Consider the following 20,710-nt stretch of genomic DNA (forward strand, 5'->3'; position numbering starts at 1 on the left):
GGTACAACTTATTCTTACTGTAGAATACTTAGATTTAAAAAAATAAAATCTTCACATCTAATGGTTAAAGATCTGCGGATTGAATGTAAAAAATGGTTAACTAATATATTTTTCTGCCCTTAAAAACATACAGCCCTGAATGGTGTTAAATGCCCTCGATATGCAAGTTGTGTTTTGGCACCTAACGTTTTGAACTGAAAGACAACCTAGCTTGATAGGAAAGTATGAGAGGGGTACGCAATGGGCAAACTAAACAAAGAAAGAAGGAATAGGTCACTTTGGCTGTAATAAATTCTAATAACAATAAGGATCCTTTTGGAAGATTCGTGATAAGATACAGTCTTAGTGAGCAACAGATTTAGTTTTTTGGATCGATAGGGTCTGAGATGGCACTTAACAGATTTTTGGAATAACCGAATCACTTGATTCTTCAAAATAATTATTTTAAAATAAGTGGCTGTCTCAGTGAGGAACAGTGTTTGAGTACTCTGCATTGACAGTTCTTGAAACTGTCCCTGAGGAAATGTGTGCTCCTTATAATATAGTAACTGAGAATAGTAACTCTCAGGTTGGTGGAATTTGATTCACAAGTATATTTTAAGAATGTTGTTTTTTTACATTCCATTAGTTTGTATTAACGTTTGCAAGTCAAAATACATGGGCTATTATTAAAAAAAGATTACTAAAATAGCTTTCCCAATGTAATGCCAAATGACAAAAATGTCTCAAGAGTACTGCCAAATATGTAGGACCTGTTTTCTTAAAATTGACTTAATTAAGTTTCAGGTTATTATAAAACCGAGTTGATGTATTTAGAGTCAAGAATTTCTCTATTGAGGTAAGCGAAGCACCCGAGAGATCACATTTATATTTTGTGAATTATAAACAATCGATTACCACCTTTCTTTTGACGGTTTAAAAAAATATTATTGAAAGCAATATTTAAATCCTGCCTGGAGTGTTAGGATAACTGTAAATGAGAAAAAATATATTTTTTATTTAACTATAGTGCACCATACTACAGAAGAAGAGACATGATAGAAATGTGTCTTGCTGTTTTTAAATTCACACTAACACTTGATTTATGGCCATCGTTTCCATCGTTCAGCAGGGTGTTCAGCATGGATCCAAGCGGGCGGGATCTATTCTAGACTTTAAGGACAAATTCAGACAACATAAATTAATCCCTCGAAGATTATTACATTTATTTTGCGTGTGGTAACTCTCAATCTACTATGGATCCAACATTGCTGGACCTATTTTGGTCACCCCTGTATTACGAACGTAAGTTTTTTTTTTAGCTTCAGGCACAACAATCCATATACCAGGCAAAAACACAGCCAAGAAACAAAACATGGCCAGCACAATTTGCTCAAAAACTACTATGGTGAATTCCAACAACCACTGGAGAAAGCAGAACATCTGTGATCATGTTCGATTTTAAGGCTATGTTTGGGAAGATAAAACACACATTTGTTACATACAACAGAAAAAACTAATACCTGGCCAAAACCTGTAACACTAAATTGCAACAAGATAGTAGGTGTGGAATGGTCAGTTTGGAGTTTTTTAAAAATCCTTTTTGACAAGGCAATTTTCTGTCATAGCTAAATTAGTTGGGCTACGCTGGAAGAATATTATAAATAAGCACATGAATAGTGAAAAAATGGCCATGTAATTATTAATTATTTGTATTAACACAGCTATTCAGCGGCTCTGAGGCCCTGATCCACCTCTTCGCAAACTACTCTAGCAGAGGTTTTTGGGCTATCCTTCACTAAAACCAGAATACACCTCTCTGAAATAAATCTTCACTGATCTTGTCAATCCGCAGAGGACACAGTGACCATTTTATGGCCATTCTGGTTTATTGAATGGTAATAATCAGAAACAGTGCAAAGATCTCATTAACATATCTAGAAACATTTAAGCACCTTTAACATTTTTTTATTGGCAGAGTTTTTGCCACACTCTTTTCTTAGCTGTTCACTCATGGCCTGTAGCTCTCTTCCATAGTGGATCATTCGTTCGATCGCCGCTTGGCTTCCTCCACAAAGCTGGCGTCTCAACTGGCTGGAGTCTACTTCTGCAAAAGTAAGATTTTTTTCATCAGTAATAAAACTTTTAATAAAGAGTAAAACGGTATGATGCATTGGCAACCCAATGTCACCAACCCAATGATCTACCCTACAGGACGTTTTGCCTAAACGTAAGTTGCAGAATTTCCAGAAGTCACAAAACAATATAAACTAGCAATATGCTGAGAATAAATATCACTTTATTTTCTTTTTCAAAGCAACTAATAGCTATATGTAGGTGTGGTTTTGCCCATCTTTATACCAGTGAGTAATGACACTCATTGCAGTATGGCAAAAAAGAAAAGAGTTCTATCCAATACTTTGGTACTCGTACTCCATCCAACAATGGTGTGAAGGAATATGCTACTTACCAGTATGCATCTGTTCTTGGCATGTAGGGCTGCTGACATTCATATCTGTGCATAGATCGCCGCCTAGTGTTGGGTCCGGATGATTGCACGTTGTTGTCCTGGAAGAGTCTTCGAAGTATCACGAGATAGGTGGCTCCTCCCTTGGATTACAGTGCGCATGGGCATCCTCTCCATCCTCAGATTGTTTTTCGCCATTGTGGCAGAGATGGTGTATAGTACAGTAAGAGATGTCCATGCGAAGAGTGAATGCTGCGGCTGCGACAGGCACCGGGGAGGTGGGTGGGCGATATGAATGTCAGCAGCCCTACATGCCAAGAACAGATGCATACTGGTAAGTAGCATATTCCGTTCGAGGCATGTGGGCTGCTGAATTCATATCTGTGCATAGAATGTATAGCGGTATCTCCCTTAGCGGTGGCTACCTGTGTCAGTCGCAGCAGTCTGGAAGAGAGTTTTGAGAACAGCCTGTCCTACAGCAGCTTGCTGTTTTGAATGTACATCTACACAATAGTGTTTTGTAAATGTATGTGTGGTTGTCCATGTGGCTGCTTTACAAATTTTGTGTAAAGGAATATTACCCAGGAAAACCATGGATGCCCCTAGCTTGCGTGTGGAATGCGCCCTAGGGGGAACTGTTAAGGTGCGTTTGGCTTTTAAATAACATATTTGGATGCATTTAACGATCCATTTGGCTATACCTGATTTTGAAATAGGGTTTCCTTTGTGTTGCGGTGAGAAAGCAACAAACAACTGTTTTGTCTTTCGAAATGCCTTAGTTCTGTCTATATAGTATAGCAGAGCTCTTTTGACATCTAGAGTATGCAGGGCCTTTTCAGCTACTGTCTGTGGATTTTGAAAGAACACTGGCAGGTCTATGGTTAGATTTATGTGGAAATGGGATACCACCTTTGGCATGAATTTAGGGTTTGTTCTGAGAACTATCCTATTTGCGTGTATTTGGATGAATGGCTCTTGAATAGTTAGTGCTTGCAGCTCGCTAACTCTTCGAAGCGAAGTGATGGCAATAAGGAAAGCTACCTTCCAAGTAAGAAATTGTATTTCGCATGAGTGTAGTGGTTCGAAAGGTGGTCCCATAAGTCTGGTTAAAACAACGTTCAGATTCCAGACTGGTGAAGGTGGGTGTCTTGGAGGAATTACGCATTTTAGTCCTTCCATAAACACCTTAATTGCTGGCACCCTAAATAGTGAAAGGTGTTGCCTGTTTTGAAGATATGCTGCTAACGCAGCTAAATGTATTCTGATGGATGAATAGGCTAAATTGCAGCGTTGTAGATGCAAGAGATAGCAAATGATGTTTTGAGTTGAAGCATCAAGTGGGTTTATATCATTTTTACTGCAGTAAATGACGAAACGTTTCCACTTAGCTGCATATCACGCCCTGGTAGTGGGTTTTCTTGCCTCCTTGATAATGTTCATACAGTCTGGAGGCAAGTTCAGGTATCCAAACTCTAGGATTTCAGGAGCCAGATCGCCAGGTTCAGCTGTTGCGGATCTGGATGTTGGATTTCTCCATGGCTCTGAGTTAGGAGATCTGGGGTGAGTCTCAGTCTTTGATGAGGCACCACTGACAGTTCTAGGAACGTTGTGTACCATGGTTGCCTCGCCCATGTGGGAGCAACTAGGATTAGCGTCAGTGAATGTTGACGTAGTTTGCGTGCCACTAGCGGTATTAATGGAGCTGGGGGAAAAGCGTACGCAAATTTGCCTGACCAGTTCATCCATATCGCATTGCCTTGCGACTGTGGATGTGGGAACCTGGTGGCAAAGTACTGGCATTTAGCGTTTTCGCTTGTGGCAAACATATCTATCTCCGGGTGTCCCCACTTCCGAAAGAATGGTTGGAGCACTTTGGGGTGAATCTCCCATTCGTGCATTTGTTGACTGTGCCTGCTGAGCAGGTCGGCTACTTGATTGTCCTTGCCGGGGAGGTGCTCTGTCATGAGAAACACGTTCCTCTGAATGGCCCATTTCCACATTGCTTGAGCTAGGTGTGACAGCTGTGGTGAGTGTGTTTCTCCCTGTTTTTGAATATAATACATAGCTGTCATGTTGTCCGTCCGGATCAACACAGTTTTGTTGCATAAGTGTGTCTTGAACGATTTTAGGGCTAGACAAATTGCCATCAACTCCAGAAGGTTTATGTGCATCTTCTTTTGTTGTACAGTTCAGAGTTCCCGGACTGTGTAATTTAGGACATGGGCTCCCCAACCTAGTAGGGATGCGTCCGCGGTTAACACTATTTGTGGGACAGGCTCTTGGAACAGTCGATCTTTGCAAAGGTTTTGTGGATTCCACCAATGCAGAGAGTTGTATGCACGACTGGTCACCAACACTAGGTCCTGTAATTGCCCCTGAGCCGGATTCCACTGCCTTGCTAGGCACTCTTGGCGCGGACGCATATGTAGCCTGGCATGAGGGACTATGAATATGCATGAGGCCATCATGCCTATTAGTTGCATAAACACTCGAGCTGGTAATGAGTGTTGTGGTCTGAACTTTTGTCCGAACTTTGTCTGAACTTTGTCTGAACTTTTGCATCTCGTTGATCCGTGCTGCGTTGGGATGTGCTTTTGCTGCCAGTGTATCTATTGTTGCTCCTAGGTACTGTTGGACATGGGAGGGTTGCAGATGCGATTTTGGGTAGTTCAACGAGAAGCCCAAACTGTGCAGGAGATGGATGGTTTTTGACATGTGGTTGGCACACTGCTTGGCCAATGGCGAGTGTATTAGCCAATCGTCCAGATGTGGGTACACATGGAGGTGTTGCCTTCTGAGATGTGCTGCCACTGTAGCTAGACATTTGGTGAAGACGCGTGGAGCTGTTGTGACACCAAATGGTAGGACTTTGAACTGGTAGTGCTGTCCTTGAATGGTGAACCCGAGATACTTTCTGTGAGAAGGGTGTATTGGTATATGAAAGTATGCGTCTTTAAGGTCCAGAGTTGCTAGGAAGTCTCCCTTGCGAAGCAATGGTAAGACTTGCTGGAGAGTGAGCATATGAAAATGCTCCGACAAAATGTACAGGTTGAGGGGCCTGAGGTCCAATATTGGTCTGAGAGACCCGTCCTTCTTTGGAATTAGGAAGTATAGGGAGTATACTCCTGTTCCCGGATGTTGTAGTGGGACTGGTTCTATGGCCCCCTTTTGCAGCATACGGACGACCTCTTGCTGTAGCATTGTTATATGTTCCTGTGACATTGGACGGTGCACGGGTGGTATGTTGGGAGGTGTTGAAGTGAGTTCGAGGCAATAGCCATGTTGGATAATTTGCCTGACCCACTTGTCTGTAGTGATATTTAACCAGACTGGCAGAAAATGTGGTCGTCTTTCCCCGACCGGTGTTATATGGTCTGGGGGTAGTGCCAAGAAGTCACTGTTTGGTGTTAGTGGAGGATCTATTTGCATTGCCTCCATGACCCCTTCCTTTGGTGTTATTGCCCCTGTATCCACCCCTGTTGGTGTTTTTGTTGTACGTGGATTGCGTGTTGGTTTTGTAGGTGGAGGATTGCTGTAATGTATTACTTCTGGCTCCTCCTCTATAATTGGAGCGACGAAAGGAGCCCCGGTGTTGTTGGGACTGGAGAGCTCCCATGGACTTCGCTGTTTCCGCATCCTTTTTCATTTTGTCCAGAATTGAATCAACTGCTGGAACAAATAAAAAGTCTGGGTTGATGGGCTGATTAAGAATAGTGGATTGGACTTAATTCTTAAACCAGGATATGCGAAGCCATGCGTGGCGCCTTAGCAGCACACTTGTATTGATGGATCTGGCAGCTGTATCAGCCGCGTCTAGGGCACATTTAATTGAGGCATTGGTAATGAGCTTCCCTTCTTGTATTAGTTCATCTGCCTGCTGTTTATAAGGGTCAGGTAAGTGTTGGAGAATTTCTTCTAAGCTGTCATAATGTGCCCTGTCATATCTGGCCAGCAAGGCCTGTGTATTGGCAATTCTCCAAGAGTTTGCTGCTTGAGCTGCTACTCTTTTGCCTGATGCCTCGAAGATACTAAGCACACAACAAAACTCTCACGAAAATACTTTAAGTTGCACAATTTACACAAATGCCCGAGGGGCACGAAAAACCATATACTATGAAGGTGGAATGCGAAATTACTAGCAGGTAAGTACTGGACTAATAGGCTTTGGAATCGCTAGGACTACGTTACTGAACCTTCAGATTACTAGTAGGAGGCCTAGGGGACTCGGGTGCAGAGTGTGCACTCTCACGCGGGATGCGGGACAAAGTCTATGGAGGCTAGTAAAGGCAAAGTTAGTGTTCTTGGGCGAACCCGATAAGGTAGGTTGAACACGAAAGTGGATCTGGACCCTTGGATAGTGAGGCTATGCTGGGGCACCGAAATGCCGAAGTTACCTAGCCCAGGGGCTGCGGCTGCATAGGTCTGAAAAGACGTCGGGAATCCTCGTTGACGAACCAGGAGCCTGAAAGGAGGAGTTGCTGGCAGGCGACCAGTGAAGATTGTTCGGTGGATCCAAGCCTGGATCGAAGATGGAAGGCACCTGAAAGCAGAGGGGATCAAGTTCTTAACCACTAGCCAGTGATCAGATGGGCACCAGGATGGCACCGGATGGTAGTCACCTCGACCAGGTGAGTGGGCGACGCTGGGCTCTGCAGTCTCACGGACCAGGAGGCGTTGTCGGCGACCAGGATGGAGGTGCGAGCTGTCCCACGAAGGTTGATGCGGTCGACGTCGCTGGACCCAGGATTGGGGCAACAAGTCTTGGCAAATTCAAGCCCACGGGGTGGACCCAAAATGGCGTCTGGAGTGGACCAGGAGGGTCCGGGGTGCTCCTCTTTTGGAAGGGAGCAAGAGCCAGTCTGGAGCAACCAGACCAGCAGCGTTGTTGTCGTCGGGAAGTGTTGGACAGGCCACGTGAAAGGCTTGCTCCCGCCCGCACGACCAGGCCCGAGCCTGGCTCTTCAGGTGTTACACGCAACAACCACCCGTTTCCCGTCTCTTATGGGACCCCTGCCCCTGGACATCTCCCCATCATGGGCCGATTCCCTACCGGCCCTCTCGCCCGGCCTGGGCGCCATCTTGGACACAGCACCACGTGGCCGCGTGGCCTCCGATCGACCCTAACCCTGGGCCTGGCCAGGCCCCGACATCCCGGCACCACCATCCACCCAGGAGGTGAGCGGACTACTTGGCAGGTCAATGGGAGAAAGAGGTGTCGATGGCTCTCCCCCGCCAGGTGCCGATCGCCCCAGCTCCCCGAGGCGCTGGCTCCACCCCCCTGCTGGGTGTCTGGACTCCCTCATCCTGGACCTCCCGACCTCCAAGTGCGAGAGTCCGGACATCAAAGGGCGCCAGACCTATAACTGGGGCAGCTCCAGAGCAGGAAGGGAGTTGTATCCTGGAGTCGAGAGACGCAGTGAAGAACTCATCCTTGACGGACTACTGGCGCCGCCGTAGCCCTGCCTTGCGAACTATCGACCTGCCTGCTGGCGCTGCCGCAACCTTCTGAAACCTTCATCGTCGTCGGGACCTGCTGGCGTGGCCGCGGACCGTTTGTAACCACCACCTTCATCGGGACCTGCTGGCTCCGCCGCGGCCCGATCATCTAGAACGCAGAGCTCGAGGATTGTGAGCTATTTCATCTACCAGATTGGTAACGAGACTGTCCCGCTACCCTTTTCCCAACCAAGAGACTAGCATAGAGGGGACCCCTGAGTCCAGACCTCCTTGTACCATTTCACCGTACTTGAAGAATTGCTTATAAAGTAACGTTGAACCTTATCCTTGTTCGGTGTACATCTGTGGGGGGGAAGTTACTTGTCTGTACGATCGCTGGAGACGGCTCTCCCCGGAGACCTCTCCCCTTGTCCTCGGCCGACCCTCCCGGTCCGTCTAACATTGGTGGCCAGCGGCGCGATCCGAATCTACGCGTAATCGTACAGAGAGTAGCTCACCCCACGACAAAACCACAATGTCAACCAAAGAAAGCGGATCCACCGAGAAATTCCAGATGGAGAAATTGGAAGAATACAGCCATCGTGAGTTGAAACAATTCTGCATTGAACTAGGTATTGCTACCACCGGTCTGAGTACTAAAGACGATTTCAAGCACGCCATTGAGTCATGGGCAGAAACCGGGGCTGTCAGACCCCCGGACCAAAATGTCGCAGCAGCAGAGAAAAACACCACGGCTCCCGAGGAGCAAAGAACGGGTCTCTCGCAAGATGAGATCCAAGAACGAGAAAGAAACTGACTACACGAGCTAGAAATGGCCCGGCTCAAAATGGATGGCGAACTCAAATTAGCCGAACAAAAACTGAACCTGGAACACCTGCGGCTCCGGGAAGAACGGGAAGAGAAACAGAGACAAAGAGAGCTCGCAGAGAAGAGACTGGCGTATGAACACGAGCGCAAACTAGCTGAGATAGACTTACGCAAGCAGAACAAAGAATTAGGGGTGCCCGAGCAACCGCGCACCCCGGGGGCAACAGAAAAGAAGGTACACATCCCCAAGGATGTCGTTCGAGAATATTTCCGAGATGACGACATACAGCAGTGGTTCAAGGCCTATGAGATCGCTATGACCTCCCACCGGATCGATCGCAGCGACTGGGGAGCCGGTCTATGGGGGAGGTTCGTCAATGAGGGCCGCGATGCCCTGCTGCAGCTTCCCGACCATCTGATGACCTCCTATGACCACATGAAAGCTACCCTCCTCACCCGCTATGGGCTCACACCCGAAATGTACCGCCAGAGGTTCCGAGACTGCACCCGGATCCCGGGTACAACTTGGGTGGAATACGTGAACTATTTCAGCCGAGCCTTCGAGGGTTGGATCAAGGGAAGCAACGTAACGACCTACGAGCAACTCTTCAATCTCATGGTATGGGAGCATCTATCAAACAACTGCTTCGTCGAGCTCAGGCAGCACCTCCTCGACAGCAAATTGACTGATCCGCGGCAGCTCGCCGCCGAGGCTGACCGGTGGGAAATTACCCGAGTGGGCCGAAATGGGTCACATGAACAGATCCGGAACAACCACGGTCAGCACCGTCCCCGAGGAGGAGGAGGGGGCCAGGGGCGAGGAAGAGACAACGCCCCGGCCGCTCCCGCTACCAGCACCCCACCCCCGGCCAACCGGGGCAACACCCCGGCGCGGCCGGGATACAGAGCCAATGTCACATGTCACCGATGCCAGCGAGTCGGCCACTACGCAAACGACCCGAATTGTCCACAGAGCCAGACTCCGAGACCCCGCCAGATGGCTGCCGCCGCCCTGGGGGAAGAACAAATCTCCGAAGAACACGAGGAATGTGAGCAAGAACACCAAGAATGGGAACCCGCCGCCATGGTTCTAGCGTGCCTAGGGGGAAAAGACATGGTCCCGCGGGTCCCCCTACCCGCCAACACCCGGAAGTACAGTCAGTGGGTGAACATTAATGGACGCCGGGCCGAAGCCCTACGTGACACCGGGGCCAGTGTAACGGCCGTCCGCTGTCACCTGGTGACCCCAGAACAGATCCTGCCGAACGTTCTCTGCCCTGTCCGTTCAGCCGACAATTCGGAGAGTCTATGTCGGATGGCCTGCGTCCCCTTCGAGTGGGGAGGAGTCTCCGGCATGTTGAAAGTGACGGTCCGAGATGATGCCCCCGTAGACTGTCTCCTGGGAAATGATCTTGAGAGTTCCCCGTGGGCCGCCGTAGAGAGGAGAGAGCACCTGGGGATGTTGGGCAGCCCGGACTGGGCGTGCGTAACCACCCGGTCCATGGCTGCCCGTGCCACCCCCCGACCCGAAGAACATGAATGGCCGGCACCTCCTCCCCCGGTCGCTCCAGTAGAAGACACCGACCGTGCCGTCCCCCCAGAGCAAACTCCCGAGGGACTCGTTCAGCCTCAGGACCTTCCCGGCCTGGCTCAGTGGCGTCAGGAGGGGGGGCCCACCCAGGAACAGTTTCGCCACGAGCAGAAGACCTGTCCCTCCCTCGAGGGACTCCGCCAACAAGCCCTCGCCCAGAGTGCAGGGGATACCTCCGGAACCCATTGGGTCTATTGGGACAATGACCTGTTGTACAGCGAACAGAGAATCGCAGAGTTAGGGGCCAGTCGAGTGCTAGTGGTGCCCCTACGTTTTAGAGACTTCTTGCTAAACCTGGCCCACGATGTCCCCCTGGCTGGCCACCTGGGTCAGGACAAAACCTACTGTCGCCTGGTGACCCACTTTTTCTGGCCCAAGATGAGGAACGACGTACTCCAGCACTGCCGGTCTTGCCCCACGTGCCAGGCCAGCGGGAAGAGCGGCCGCAAGCTTAAAGCACCTCTGCAACCTTTCCCGGTGGTCACCACCCCGTTCGAGAGGGTGGGGATAGACATTGTGGGGCCCCTGGACCCCCGTACAGCACAAGGGCATCGGTTCATCCTGGTACTGGTGGACCACGCCACTCGCTACCCCGAGGCTGTTCCCCTGCGAACTGTGACCGCCCCGGTAGTCGGCCGGGCCTTGATGGGGATCTTCTCCCGGGTGGGCTTCCCCCGAGAAGTCGTCAGCGACCGGGGCACAAACTTTATTTCAAAATACATGAAGTCCCTCTGGCAACAGTGTGGGGTCACCTACCGATTCACGACCCCCTATCACCCTCAAGGAAACGGACTGGTTGAGCGGTTCAACCGCACGCTCAAAGGGATGATTGGGGGGTTGGAAGAGCCCCTCCGTCGCCAGTGGGATGTGCTACTGCCGTGCCTCCTCTTTGCCTACCGAGAAGTCCCCCAGAAGTCCCTCGGCTTCAGCCCGTTCGAACTCTTGTATGGACACCCTGTGCGCGGGCCGCTCAGCCTAGTCAAAGAAGGCTGGGAAATGCCCCCTCTAAAGAACCCTCCAGATGTTTTCAAGTACCTCCTAACCCTCCGCAACCAGACCAGACGGTTCCGAGAGATGGCAAAAGCAAACTTGGAGGCCAGTCAGGAAGACATGAAACGGTGGTACGATCAAAATGCCTCCTCCATCGAATTTGAACCCGGCCAACAAGTGTGGGTAATGTCTCCCACCGAGCCATGCGCCCTGCAAGACAAATGGACGGGGCCCTTCAAAGTAGTCGAGCGCAAGAGCCCTGTCACCTATCTCATCGATATGGAATCTTCACGGAACCCTCTCCGGGTCCTCCACGCCAATAGACTGAAACCCCACTTTGTGCGCTCAGAGCTCAGCCTCCTGATGGCAACAGACAGCGGAGCCGAGGAGGACCCCGAACCACTTCCTGACCTCCTACGGACTGGGGAGAAGGACGGCTCCGTGGACGGGGTCCGACTCTCGGAGGCCCTAAACCCCGGAACAGCGCCAAGGCTGCCGAGACCTCCTGCTGCAGTTCGCCACCCTGTTCTCCCTCACCCCAGGGGTCACCCCCTGGTGCTTACACGACGTGGACACTGGAGAGAGTCCCCCTGTCCGCCATTGGGCCTACCGCGTACCAGATCGGGTACGGGCCTGCATCCAAGAGGAGGTGGCCAAGATGCTCACGCTCGGGGTCATCGAGCCCTCAGACAGCCCCTGGGCCAGCCCAGTGGTACTGGTCCCCAAAGCGGCCGCCCCCGGCACCACGCCCGAGCTCCGGTTCTGCGTCGACTACCGGGGCTTGAATGCGGTCACCAGAACAGACGCACACCCCATTCCCCGAGCAGATGAACTAATCGACCGCCTGGGAGCTGCCCGCTACCTCAGCATCTTCGACCTGACAGCGGGCTACTGGCAGATCGGTCTCACACCCCGGGCCCAAGAACGATCTGCCTTCTCCACCCCTGATGGCCACTACCACTTCAAGGTCATGCCATTCGGCATGAAGAATGCCCCAGCAACATTTCAGCGGCTAGTAAACCAGGTCCTGGCGGGACTCGAAGAATTCAGCGCCGCCTACCTGGACGATATCGCTGTGTACAGCCACCACTGGTCCGACCACCTCCACCACCTCCACCACCTCCGAGAGGTGCTACAGGCCCTCCAACGAGCTGGCCTCACGATCAAGGCCAGCAAATGCCAAATTGGCCAGGGGTCCGTGACCTATCTCGGGCACCAGGTGGGAAGCGGTCTGGTGGCCCCTCTGCAACTCAAGATCGCTGCCATCCAGGCTTGGCAGCCCCCCATCACCCAGACCGAGGTCCGCGCCTTCTTGGGACTCACAGGCTACTACCGGCGGTTCGTGAGGGACTATGGCAGCATTGTGGGGCCCCTCACGGAACTCACATCCAAAAACCAACCAAAGAAGGTCAACTGGACCCCCGACTGTCAAGCGGCCTTCGAGAAGCTGAAGGCCGCCATGTGCTCCGCCCCAGTGCTCCAGGCCCCCGACTACAGTCAGGAATTTATCGTCCAAACGGACGCCTCCGACCATGGCATTGGGGCAGTCCTTTCCCAGCTGAACCCCGAAGGACTTGACCAGCCAGTGGCTTTCATCAGCAGACGGCTCCTGGCCCGAGAACAACGCTGGAGCACCATCGAGAGGGAGGCCTTCGCCGTGGTGTGGGCCCTCAAAAAGCTCCGGCCTTATCTCTTCGGCACCCACTTCCGGGTACAGACCGATCATCGGCCCCTGCAGTGGCTAATGCAGATGCGGGGGGAAAACCCGAAACTCTTGCGTTGGTCCATCTCCCTGCAGGGGATGGACTTCACTGTGGAACATCGACCCGGGCAAGACCACGCCAACGCAGATGGCCTGTCACGCTTTTTCCGCCTCGACGAAGAGAGTCCCCAAGAGGATGGGTGACTCTCCCCGCCTTCAGCTGGGGGGGACGCATGTTGGACAGGCCACGTGAAAGGCTTGCTCCCGCCCGCACGACCAGGCCTGAGCCTGGCTCTTCAGGTGTTACACGCAACAACCACCCGTTTCCCGTCTCTTATGGGACCCCTGTCCCTGGACATCTCCCCATCATGGGCCAATTCCCTACCGGCCCTCTCGCCCGGCCTGGGCGCCATCTTGGACACAGCACCACGAGGCCGCGTGGCCTCCGATCGACCTTCTGAAACCTTCATCGTCGTCGGGACCTGCTGGCGTGGCCGCGAACCGTTTGTAACCACCACCTTCATCGGGCCCTGCTGGCTCTGCCGCGGACCGTCGCTACCTTCAACCATCCCGGGACCTGCTGGCTCCGCCGCGGCCCGATCATCTAGAACGCCGAGCTCGAGGATTGTGAGCTATTTCATCTACCAGATTGGTAACGAGACTGTCCCGCTACCCTTTTCCCAACCAAGAGACTAGCATAGAGGGGACCCCTGAGTCCAGACCTCCTTGTACCATTTCACCGTACTTGAAGAATTGCTTATAAAGTAACGTTGAACCTTATCCTTGTGTGGTGTACATCTGTGGGGGGGAAGTTACTTGTCTGTACGATCGCTGGAGACGGCTCTCCCCGGAGACCTCTCCCCTTGTCCTCGGCCGACCCTCCCGGTCCGTCTAACAGGAAGGCCACAAGCCAGCGGGCTAGTAGCCAGACAACGCGGTGAGCAGCCAAAAAGCAGAAGGGCCCCACGCAGATCTCGTGGATGCTGGGAGGCTGGACTTCGGTGCTGGAGCTGCTCAGGGTCGGGGCTTCTCGGACCCCAAAGCACTCACCAGAGGATCCCTCGGCGGTCGTGCTGGATAGAAGTCGTGCAGTTCTGATGATGGCCGGTCCCTCGAGGTCTCGTCACACCTACGGTTCTCAGCTTAGCTGTAGAGGTAGGTAGAGGTCAGAGGTGCCAGGGAAGCCGGGTCTCGTCGAGCTGGTCAGTCGGATTCCGGAGGAAGGACGTGCAGCAAACCGCAGAGTTCTTAGATGGTGCCTGCGGATGCAGGGTGACTACTCCTTAGTCACAAGGGAGAAATCTTGAGAAGAGTCGAGAGTTCCTTTCGCAGAAAGTAGTTTCTTGATTCAAAGATGATCTAATTTGGAAGGGTCCCCGCTCCTGCCTTTATCCTAAAGAAAGGGGTGGGTACGCGACTAGGTCCTGCCCTAGGGGTGGGACCAGGAAGGGGGGTGGTTACACCCCTCTCCCATGCCGGACTTTCCCCAGGCCAGGGGCTGGTGTGCCCCTGGAACTGGTTCTAGCCGGCAGATGCGTAGTGAGCACCGGGGTGCCACTTGCAGTCACCTTCCTGTAAAGCCCTGCCTACCCAAGATACACAAAACCCTGTCTGGGATGGTGCTAGCACCGCCCCTGACAGGAAACCCTTTGTCCAAGCTCCCCTCGCTGGAAGGACTCCCAGCTGCAGGGGGTCAGACTCGTGTCTGTGGTGGCAGCATCCATTTTGTGATGCTGAGGCTTGAGTTAACTTTAACCGGGGTTCACAGTTACACACATGTCGTGTCCCTCTAGAAGGGTGGAATGCTAACCCCGTCGCCAGTATTGGCGAGGGGTTAGTATTCCAATTCGTATGACACCTTACTCGACATGTTTTGATAAAGCGATACCAAAGATAGCATTTAACCGCGAGGATTATAATACACTTAAGAGTATATGGTATGCGTTATCATGGAACAGCTATTAGGACTTGGTTCCGCAAGCTGCAAACGGGCTCAGCTCATGCCAGAGCACCATCTCACACGATTCCAAGCACTCTGCCTTCAGGATTGTCAAGGCCTGCCATAGGAGTGACTGATAGGAATCTGTGTGTCCATTTTTAGGGTTAGATATAGGTATACTATATCTAAAGCAAAGGGTGATTACGCCACCTTGCCCCAGCTGTCGTGCAGCCAGTTGTGTCAGATTTAGATGGCCATCCAGGGGTGGCATAATACATGCTTCAGCCCCTGGTAGGCCCTGGGTACACCTATGCCCTGAGTTACAGGGTCTGATAAGGTGGCCCAGTACCAATTGGATAATGCACCTAAGGTACACGTGTCAATTTAGTGAGAGAACAGCAGGGCTGTGGGTCTGATTGGCAGGCCCACAGCCAGAGAAAGTCGTAAACCAGTGAAACAAAAGGAAAAAATCTGGGTGATCATAGGATTGCAGACCCTACTCTCCTACACTCATCCCACAGACTAGCCGGCCATTGCATCTGGTTTCCACACAGTGCCAACTGTCCGATTCCAATGTTTGTTACCTACATGTCACAGCGCGAGCCATGACATCAGTGTCCACGCGCTACACACCCGCATGGACAAGATACTACACATGAGACTAGAATTGATGCAAACTTTGACACTACGTCGATACTATTGAACTGTTCAAATTATAGGCTGATTAACACTGTAAAAAGAGCTAGGATTTCTAGATCCAGAAATGCAATTTTTTTATTACCAAGTAAAAAATTCTGTACAATATGTAAATAATTTATCAATAGTATACACATTTTTAAAACAGACATACTGTTGTTGCACCTGAAGGGAATACATGTTAAAATTTTGGAGCTCTTACGAGCATTGTTCCCTAATAGCATCTTTGCTTGTGGAAGGCCTAAGTGTACAACTTGGGAAGAAAAGAATATTAAGGCTATGTTACACTTATGCAATTTTAAAAACATAAAAGTATGTTTTTTCAGTTGATCAAGTAGGAATAGATCTATTAATATTAATGTTGACTTATTTTGCATAAAGGGACAAATAGTTCTGACTCCCCTTCCACCTTTTCACACCCTGTATTTTTTTTAAATGGTTAACAATAATGCCAGACCCCGTTCATGGGGACAAAAGGGGAGACCGGGGCTTCATGGTATGAACTATGGAGCTTAAGGTTGTTTGCCACTGGTGTCCTGTGTCTGCCCTACTATGGACCTGCAAACTGCTGCAAGTGCAACACTTTAAACACCTGATTCTCAGGGAAGTGATCATATGGCTTTCAGAGAGATATCATGGGTGACACGAGGACCAACGCTGCTGGTTAGCCCAGCAGGCACTTATCTTCAGCAGCTACGTCATCAAAGGCTTGATGCAGATGGGCGCTCAGCAGCAGCATTTGCAGACTCCATAAGTTATTCAGTAGGTGTGAGTCTTCTGCACTTGTGGCTTCTGGCCAAACCATAACTTCTGCGACCAGAAATTCTCCATTCCTGCATTGGGCAGTATCAACACCTGTCTCTGGGGTACCAGCGGGATGCAGGATAACATGCTGATGCTTTGGTCCAGTTCACAACAAGAACTGCTCAGGAGTTCAGTGGACTCCACAACACAAGTCACTTCTGGCTTTTCTACTTCTCTCAGTAAGCTTCTTCAGGGTGTTCCGCATTCCAGAAACACACTGGGATTCTCATCCTAGGCAGTTTCTCTACCTGTAAGGCCATGCACCCTTTTTTACCTCTCTCAGCAGACAGGCAGGCTTCAAGGTGATGCACAGAAGAACAATAGTTACTTTACCTGTAATCTGTGGTTCTCCAGTATTGGTGTCTTTCATAGATTTGGTAGGTTGCAGTCCTATAGAATATAGGGCTGTCTCCCAGGGCACTGGGTGTGTGCTGTGCTATCCAGCTATTGTTCCAATAAACACAATGATATTCAATATTTGCTGCAAAATTTCATTTATTCTTTCAATATCTCCTTATTCAATGTTCCAATCACATTTTGTTTTCCTTGTATGTCATCCTGAAAAAATGCTTTCTTGTTGTACATCACAAGTATATTCCTCTCTCCAATGCATTTCGGCGACATTTTCGCCTTCATCAGGGAAACATTCTTAGCTGCAATCGTTATCGCTGGACGCTCCTTTCTGTGTCTTCTGTTCGGCGATTACGCTTAATCGCCGAACAGAAGATGCCATGATGGTGGTGGACGACCTACTGGAGGGAACATTTTGAAAAGACCTTTAAAGAATTGTTGTATAATTCCTGAAGAATAAAGAGAAGTGGTCCCATCTTGTCGGTATCTTGAAATCGCTGCCAGGAAAACCTTTAGGGTTGCATGAGACAATCCCGATTTTGCCAGATGTAAGAAAAAAGGTAAGATTTGCTCTGGCTTAGCCAAAAAAGGATGAATTCCAGCCGAACGACACCAGATACAAAAACGTTTCCATTTGAGACTGTACGTCTTTATAGGAGCAGGTGCTCTTTCTTGTACTTCCTTGCAATCTGCAGGAATGTTTAGGTGGGCGAACTCAAGGTATTCAGGCGTCAGGCCGCTAACCTCAGAGATGTCGGGTCCGGATGGCAAATCTGACCGTCCTGGATGGAGAGTAGGTTCGGAGTTGGACGCAACTGAATTGGCTCGGACTCCGATAGGAGGAGCTCAGTGAACCAATATTGGCGAGGCCATCTGGGGGCAATAAGAATCAGCCGACACTGTTCTTTCTTCATTTTCCGCAGGACTCTGGGAACTAACGGTATCGGTGGAAAAGCGTAAGCATATATTTGAGACCAGTTGATAGAAAACACATTCCCCTGAGAGTCTTTGTGGGGATGCCAACTTGCAAAGAACCGGCATTTGCTGTTCTTCTTGGTCGCAAAGAGGTCCAGATCTGGATGACCCCACTGCCGAAAGATCCAATCCACCATCTGTTGATGAAGCTCCCACCCGTGAGTGGACACTGTTGTCCTGCTGAGAGTGTCTGCAAGAACGTTCTCTGTTCCCGGTACATGAACCGCCAGAAGATTGATTCTGTGTCGTATTGCCCATGCCCATAGCTCCTGGGCTTCCTGAGACAAAAGAGCTGATCTTGTCCCTCCCTGTTTGTTGACATAGTACATACTTGTTGTATTGTCCGTGCAAACCAATACAGTGGCTCCTTGAATGATTGCTCGAAATGATTTGAGGGCAAGGAAGATGGCTCTCAGCTCCAACAGATTGATGTGCCAACGTTTCAGCTGAGGGCTCAATTTGCCGCCGATTGTCAGCCCCTGAAGATAAGCTCCCCAGCCTTCGAGGGATGGGTCTGTGGTGATCGTAAAGTTTGGTGCGTCCTGAAGGAACACGCAGCCCTGTTGCAGATTCCTTCTTTGTATCCACCAGAGAAGGGAACCCCAAATGCGAGGGGTGATCTGGATGAGGTCCTCGAATGAACCCGAGATCTACAGCCATTGTAAGGGGAGTTCTTCTTGAAGAGGCCACATTCTGAGACGGCAATTCGGTATCAACGGAATGCAAGACGATACCATCCCCAGAAAGGATTTGAACCGTCGGACTGAAAATGACTTTTTTGAAAGTAGATTCCGAGCCATGTCCTGTGTTCCGACTTGTCTTTCGTCCGACACAAAGGCTTGGAGCAGCTGGGTGTCTAGGGTCGCTCCCAAGAAAGCTCGTCTTCGGGATGGCACCAACTGGGACTTGCAGACATTGATGGAAAGGCCCAGAGATTGAAAGAGCTAGACACTGCTGTAAATGGTTGTCTGTGTCTGTGTAAGAACTGTCCTTGAAAAGGCAGTCCAAATATGGAAATATTTGTATTCCCTCCAGCCGGAGGTGTGCTGCTACCGGAGCCAGGACCTTTGTAAATACCCTGGGTGCGAGCGCAGCCCAAAGGGAAGGACCTTGAATTGATAATCCCTGCCAGCCACTCTGAATCGCAGGAACTTTCTGTGTCGAGGTAAGATGGGGATGTGGAAATGCGCATCTTGGAGATCCAAGGTAGCCATGTAGTCTCCAGCCGATAGAAGATGCAGTATTTCCTGTAGCGACAACATTCTGAACGTTCGCTTCTTCAGATATTTGTTTAGAGCACGGAGATCCAGAATGGGACGCCATTCTCCGGACTTCTTTACCAGAAAAAATCTGGAGTAGAATCCTGTTCCCCTCAGAGTTTGAGGAACCTTCTCGATTGCTCCTTTCTTCACCGTCAAATTGATTTGGGCAAACAGCTCCTTTAGATGAGCTGGAGATGGTCCCTTTGGGGAAACATTTGGAGGAAACTGTTCGAATTCGAGGGCATGGCCCTTGGCCACAATGTCCAGGACCCACCTGTCCGATGTTATCAATGACCATTTTGAGTAGAATTTTGATATTTGTCGTCCAATTTTTACATGAGATTGGGACAGTAGCGGTGGCAGGTGATGAGGCTCATTATCGTTTATCCTTTCCGCGGGAGGCCGGTTTCCTCTTGTTCTGGGAATATTTATTGTTTCGTTGACCTTAGTATTGATAACGCTGAGTTTGGTAGCGTTGATTCCCCTGCCTGTAGGAGGCCTGTTGCGCATATCCGCCTCTGTTAGAGGACGATCCACGTCCTCTTGCACCTCGAAAGGGCGGCTTACGAAATTGCAGGGTGCCCAAGGATTTAGCAGTTTCTGTATCCTTTTTGATTGTCTGCAGGGCTTCTTCCACTTGTGGACCAAACAGAAACTCTCAGTCATAAGGCATATCCAATACCTTTGTTTGCACTTCTTGCTGGAACGAAGTGGAGTGCAGCCAACCTTGCCTACGCAGGACAGCAGCACCTGCCAATTGCCTGAAACCAGTTGAGGCCACACCAACAGCAGAATCAATCATCTCAGCAGAGATCCTTTCACCTTCCTGCAGGATTTTTTGCGCTTCAGACTTAGAAGGTTCTGGAAGTAGGTTTATGTATGGTGAGATATACGACCACATTTGCTGGTCATATCTGCCCATGATTGCCAATGAGTTAGCAGCTCAGACTGTGGTAGCTGCCATCGTTGATACACGGTTACCAATGGCATCCAGGCGCCTGCAGTCTCTATCCGGTGGGGCTGCGATTGGAGATGAAGGGTTCCTAGATTTCTTTTGTGCAGCTTGAACGATGACTGAATCCAGTTTCGGTTGTCCTATAAGGCAAGCAGGGGACTTTTCAGGAGCATTATACTTTTTACCAATCCTTGGCAGGACCGGAGGTATGGAAGCTGGGGTAGACATGACTTTAATACCCTCCTTCAAGATGAAATCTATGATAGGTATAGACTTTTGATTGCTTCCTTGGCTGGTCTTTAAAATCATATAGGAAGTATTCCTGTTATGTATGCTCCTTGTGAATGTGGAAGCGCTTTGTAGCCCGCTCCATTAGAAGGTGGAATCCACCCACATCCACTGGAGGTGAATCCGAAGTAGCCGGTGGTGAAGGAAAAGGAGTTTGAACCTGGTAATCATCCCACTCCAACATCAAGGACCTGTCATCGACTTCTCCTTCTTCGCCCGAAGAATGTTGTTCGTCCGGCTGATTGGACGATGCAGGTGGAGGAGATCTTGGAGGTTAGAAGTGAGGTATAGGCGCCTCTACCACAGGTGTAGGAGGTACAGAGCCTGTTGACTCCGATGGCGGAAAACGCCTGTAATAGTCATCCAGCATGCATTGAAGGTTGGTAAGCAATGCTATTGGCACCTGAGCTGATGGGACATTTCAGAAAAAGAACTAGGGGAGTTAGA

At 50.2% G+C, this 20,710-nt stretch overlaps 1 protein-coding gene across 4 annotated transcripts in view; it reads right to left on the reverse strand.

Annotated features, from left to right (window-relative positions):
- The window catches only part of RANBP9 (RAN binding protein 9), a 467,999-nt gene that overhangs the window by 27,996 nt on the left and 419,293 nt on the right, over positions 1-20,710 (reverse strand). For all 4 annotated transcript variants that reach the window (XM_086950773.1, XM_086950776.1, XM_086950775.1 and 1 more), the window contains one exon: positions 1,935-2,086. In XM_086950773.1, coding sequence (XP_086806899.1) covers positions 1,935-2,086 — 152 coding nt within the window. The remainder of the gene's footprint in view (positions 1-1,934; positions 2,087-20,710) is intronic.

This window comes from Lissotriton vulgaris, unplaced genomic scaffold (genome assembly GCF_964263255.1).
Source record: "Lissotriton vulgaris unplaced genomic scaffold, aLisVul1.2 SCAFFOLD_1218, whole genome shotgun sequence".
Classification (NCBI taxonomy): domain Eukaryota; kingdom Metazoa; phylum Chordata; class Amphibia; order Caudata; family Salamandridae; genus Lissotriton; species Lissotriton vulgaris.